This window comes from Panthera onca, chromosome D1 (genome assembly GCF_046562875.1).
Source record: "Panthera onca isolate mPanOnc1 chromosome D1, mPanOnc1 haplotype 2, whole genome shotgun sequence".
NCBI lineage: Eukaryota > Metazoa > Chordata > Mammalia > Carnivora > Felidae > Panthera > Panthera onca.
The window spans coordinates 14,626,294-14,632,293 of record NC_138348.1 but is presented as its reverse complement, the minus strand read 5'-3'; the positions used below and the strand labels follow the sequence as shown (position 1 = coordinate 14,632,293).

The window sequence follows — 6,000 nt, the reverse complement described above, 5'->3', positions numbered from 1 at the left end:
ACGTCCCTGGGGTGCATTTTGTTAATCTTCACTGCTCCTTATGCAGATGGCATACTTTGACGTTTTCTTCCCAATTCTTCGCGCAACGCAAAACTGTCTCATTTCTACCCAGGCAGGCCCCTATACCAGCGAGAAATAAAGAAGGTTAGATTGAGAAGCAGAGGTAATTCACTGAAAACTGGGGCATTGGCCAAGACCAGCTTTGGTGCATTGACGTATTTCCTTAGTTTGTACAAGAATATTCGAGCTTTGTGAATTGGAAGGGGCCTCTGACATCATCGAGGGTCATCCACTAACGCGATAAGAGGAATGGAGGCCCAGAGAAGAGTGGGGTCACCAAACTTTCAAGTATGAGAGGCACAGAACTGTTATTTTCCAGTGCCCCATCCTTTTCACCAAGTCGTCACAAAGAAATTGAGTTTTAGTTAGTCAAACTATTATTGTCTCTTGTGCACAAAAATCCAGGGTGTTTTTGTGTTTGTTTTTGGAGCATAGTTGATACACAATGTCACATGAGTTTCAGGCATACAACCTAGCGATTCCACAAGTCTATATGTTACGCTGTGCTCTGCACAAGTGTACCTACCGTCTGTCACCACACATGGCTGCCGTAATACCATCGACTATAATCACTACGCTATGCCTTTTATTCCCATGACGTATTCATTCCATAACTGCAAGCCTCACCTGTTTTGCCCAAGCCCCTACCCCACCTTCCCTCTGGCAACCGTCAGTTTGTTTCCCATATTTCCTTGGGTCTGAAGGAAGCTGGGTTTTAAGGTGAAGAGTCCATTTACGGAAATTAACCATAGTTGATGATGATTTCAGCAATAGTTTTCCTCTTCCCAAAAGACCCTGACGTGTCATGCCTGAAATCAGGGAATTTAGAACATAAGGGGAGGCAGAAAAATAATGAAATATATTGAAAAGGAGATAAGAAAGATGAAGGCAGATTAAGTCAGGATTTTGTTTTGATGTTGATGTCCTGGTGATTATCTCCTGATGGGATTCTCCAATTCAGAAAGGTCAAGGTGAACAGAAATGTCTAGAGCTGCATGGGCTGGTGCCTAATTCTGGTGTTTATTTTTTTTAATAAGCCTGTTTTTGACACATATATAGGCCACATTCTCTGGTAATGAATTAAATTTGTTTTTTGTGACAAATTTGCTATTTGGTTTTTCTCCAAAGACAGGCCTTTCAGAAGTCTATTTGAAAATGGCTCTTCTGTATCTTTTGTTAACATTCTTCTTATAAATTATCAACAAAGGAGGGGTGGAAAGGAACCTACCCAAGAACGGTAAATACTTCCTTGTTTTCCTACATATTATCCATGGATGAAATAGTAGGAGGGAGGCTGGCTGCATGCTTAGGTATTTAGAATTGGTCCTCTATGTGTATAACCAAGGTTACGTGCTATGTGCCTCATGCCAACCTCTCTTGGCTTGGCCTTTTATACTGTTCCTTTCAAGGTATCATACACTCAATATATTGGGGGTTTTATTAATTCAAGAGTACGGTTCAGAATTCCCACTTCTATAGTTTGACTATGCTATTTATTCTTGAATCAGTCCCCTCGATAATGCGGCATATCTAGCCACTGCAATCCTTGTCGCTTATACAAGAAGCATTTAGTGTGTCTTTGCAAACGCTGGGGTTCAGCTGATCTAAGGGTAGGATCAGTGTACTTCATGCAGCTCTATTTTTCTCACCCATAAAATAGAAATGTTACCTTAGTCTTTGCTGAAATTGAAAGTTTATGTTCTATACATGTGATGTTTGTTGTTACCATTGATGGTTACAGAAGTTTGGCACTGTCTGTCTCTCTTTACACTGTGGTGCACTTAACTTCTGGATTTTTTTAAATACTAAAATGTGAAATAAAGGGACGCCTGGGTGGCTCAGTCGGCCGACTTCGGCTCAGGTCATGATCTCGTGGTTCACGAATCCAAGCCCCACGTCGTGCTCTGTGCTGACAACTCAGAGCCTGGAGCCTGCTTCAGGTTCTGTGTTTCCATCTCTCTCTGCCCCTCCCCTGCTCACGCTCTGTCTCTCTCTTTGTCAAAAATAAATAAAAGAAAACATTAAAAATAATCAAATGTGAAATAAAGACTATTTTGAAGACTTGGATCGAGTGATGAAGTTGCATTGTGTCTCAAAACAACACTGGTCACTGTGTAAGGTATGGACATAATCAAAACACTATCAAAATGAGGCATTCCCACTCAGTTACAAAAATGGTGAAATTCTAGAGGTTCTGACCTGTGACAAATGTCTTAATCTCCCGGATATGTTTAAATGAAAAAAAGAGGATGGAATATGGAGAAACATGAAGACTAGTTTTGCATCTTACATTGAGCAGTGTAAGAAAACGTGTTCGAATGTTTTTGCTGTGCTTGGGAACAGAAATATAACCGCTGGTTAGAAGACATAAGGAGACACATTTTTATTATTTTCCACTATGAAATAAACTAAGTTATCCATCAGGAAAGTGAGAAGCATTGCCATTTATTTTCATCAACGAAGGCTTTACTCGGGGTCATATCTGAGTAACAGCATTTGTAACAACAAGGGTGTAAAACTACAAAAACTATAAAACTCCAGTGTTTTTCAGCCAAGGTTGTGGTTTTAGGCACATGAGATAAAGTCATCTTATAAACCAGACTCACCCCTATTGGAAGTGGGGAGAGTCTAGGTTCCAGTGATTCTTGGTCATCTCTTTCCAAGGAACCAAGAGTAGACTCTCTGAGTTCCTCTGACTGGGAATGACCCTGGGGAACTTTTGTGAACAGATATAAATGTATAAAGTCACTGGTAAAAACTCGAATACTATTTCATATGTCCTGCTTCTTGGCCCCTGAGAATAATAAATCTGTCAGCTTTTACTGTCTTAGGGATGTCAGACCTTCAATAGAACTAACATACCTTGATATTCAAGATGTTATTAGTGCCAAGACATGAAGGGAAGAGTATTGTGGAGGAAATTTACAAATGGATAATGTTTATTTATTCCCCTGATTCCTAAATTTAGTTCAAGTTTAGCTCCCTTTGCATTGCTTACTAGAATAGACATGGGCATATATTCAAATATAGGATTTTGTGGATTTTATTGGCTCACAGACCTCTTGTGCTCTAAGAACAGCAAATATCATCTAGTTCCAGTGTTTCTAAATCTAAGTGCTAAGATATGCCACTGACTGTACAAAAATTATGGCAAGAGCTTGTTAAAAATACAGATTTTTGAATACCCTTTAATCATGGCCTCGCATATTAGAAACTGTCAGCACAGATTCTGTTATCTGTTCAAAGTCTCTCAAGATGATTCCCATGATTGGACAAGTTTGAGAAGCACTGACCTAATCATTAAAAACTGAGCAAATGGAAGTGCATGGAGATTCCAAGCTGGGACAATAAACATGGATTTGTGTGTTTCCACGGCCAGGATGTTTTAATTATAACTTCTAATTATGGTGCCGCCTTTGATCTTTCTTATCTTTATTTCTTTGAACGTATCAACATCAGAGATAGTTTTTTAAAGCACTGTGTACAGTTCTCAACATAACACACATACACACACACACACACACACACACACACACACAGACATACGCATACACTCCACAGCCATAAACACTTACCCAGGTATGGGCAGTAACTTGAATAATCAGATTTGTGCAAAAATAATAAAACAATGAGAGGGATAATCAGTGATGTGTACATTTGTTATAGGAAAATAAAGCTCAGTTTGTGTGATGTGAAGGAGGGATGTGTGATGAATGGTTCACTGATTCAGTAAAGCTGCTTTGTTCAAACATTGGAGGAACTACAGTTTCCAAACCATACATTTCAACGTTGTATTTGCCCTGTGGGTGGAATCAGGTCACCTGCTCATCACAGATGCCTTTGCTTCCATTGAGTTTCTTTAGTTTTTCTTTTAGTCACTTTACATTAATGGAGACTGCTGGCTACGGGGAAGTCAAAGTCAGTTAGCAGAAGCATATTAATGGGGTGTTAAAATTACAATGGGGATCTTGGAGGTAGTTTTTTCCCTAATTTGCAGATTGTTTGGGTAAAGAAAATGTGTCCTAGAGGAAAAGGAGAAAGGGAAAGCTTTCTCCCAAAAGCGGAAGATGAGAACAGGTCTTTCATTTTTCAAGCGTGTTTTATCTTTGACACGCTGCACATATCTCACCTCTCTTTGTGGCCTCACTAGGCTAGTTTCCACTGTATTTTGGAGGACTTATATCAGAGCTCTGTAGCTCAGATCTCTGTTATTTTTCAAGTATACTTTTGTGCATGCAACACATACATATTGAGTGCTCACTATTTTTCAATCACAGTTCTAAATGCTAGAAAACCGCCTTACATGCTTCACAGAGGGCTCTCAATCTTTAAAGAAAATGGCAGAAAGGCCAAAATGGGGAAGAGAAAATAATGGTGCTGAGGAAGATCATGCTGAACTTGTGAGTTTAATAAAATTCTTCTGGCCTCGATATTTCAGAAAATTTATCTAATTATGAAACATTAGAACAAATATAATAATAATTAATAATGACAATAAATAATACCTCAGTTGTCTAGAATGTGTTATTCTCTCTTTTGTTCCTCAAATAAACCCTGTGCTGTTGTTATTACTGTCTTCACTGAACAGATCAGAAAATTTAAGATCATCCAGCTTGAATTGTCGCTTTCAACTACTTACCATTAGCTTCTGGGAAAACCTTCCTGCCCCACAGTCTTTTCATTGCATTCTTCACTTCCGCATTTCTCAGTGTATAAATCAGGGGATTTAACATGGGGGTGATAATGGTGTAAAATACAGCCACCATCTTATCCTCTGAAAAGGTAGTATCAGGGCGCATATACATGAAGGTACAGGGACCAAAAAAGATGATGACCACAGCAATGTGGGAGCCACAGGTGGAGAGTGCTTTGCGCCTGCTTTCTGCTGAGTGCTTTCTCAGGGACACCAGGATGATGGTATAGGAAATGATCAAGATAACAAAGCTCCCCAGAGCAATGGTACCACTGTTGGCTGTCACCACAACACCAATGATGTATGTGTCTGTGCAGGCAAGTTTCAGCACAGGGTGGATATCACAAAAGTAGTGATCGATCTCATTGGGTCCACAAAAGGGTAACGGGACTACCAGAGCCACTTGGATAATGGAGTGTAAGAACCCCCCTATCCACGTCCCCAGCAACATTTTATTGCATCTGTCACTGCCCATGATGGTCGAATAGTGTAGGGGTTTACAGATAGCCACATAACGATCATAGGCCATTACGGTCAGGATGAAGATCTCAGTGCAACCAAAGAAATGTACCCCAAAGAGTTGCAACATGCACCCCACATAGGAGATAGTTTTGCTCTTGGCCAACAGGTCAACAATCATCTTAGGAGCTGTGACCGAAGAGTAACAAATATCCACAAAAGACAAGTAGCTGAGGAAGAAATACATAGGAGACCCGAAAAGCTTGCCCCTGTAAATGGTCAGCATGATGAGGAGGTTTCCCAGAAGAATGACCGTGTAGAAGAAAGAAAACACCACGAAACAAACCTTTTCAACTTCTAGGTTCTGAGAAAGACCCCAGAAAATGAATTCAGTTACATTGTTTATTTTTTCCATGGAATTAGTCTAGCATGCCAAGTTCCCAAGAGACAGCGAAATTACCTGAAAGAGAAACATAACAAGCAAAAAAGACATTTATTTCTGACTCAGAATAAATGGAGAATCACAGTAGTTGAAAATGGAAAAATGGGTACTTGCTGCTGCTTTGCATGCATACTTAAAGAAATTGAGATGTACGTGTTTTGATCGTCTTGCCTCCGTCTGATAGCCCATTCTTTCACCTCAGATGAGGAAACAAAGTCCAGAGAGATAAAGCAAATTCTCTAAGTCATACATCTAACCAAGAATCTCACCCTTTTAAAAGCTTTTAAAAATCTGCTTGTTTCTAGAAATTTACTAATTCTAATCCTGTATAAGGCACTCAACTTAA

The 6,000-nt window shown here is 39.7% G+C and overlaps 1 protein-coding gene across 1 annotated transcript; it reads right to left on the bottom strand.

Annotated features, from left to right (window-relative positions):
- Nucleotides 1-4,691: 4,691 nt before the first annotated feature.
- LOC132662497 (olfactory receptor 4S2) lies at nt 4,692-5,642 on the bottom strand. Its single transcript, XM_060607952.2, has one exon. It carries the CDS (start codon nt 5,625-5,627, stop codon nt 4,692-4,694), a length of 936 nt encoding a protein of 311 aa, XP_060463935.2. The 5' UTR covers nt 5,628-5,642.
- Nucleotides 5,643-6,000: the final 358 nt, after the last annotated feature.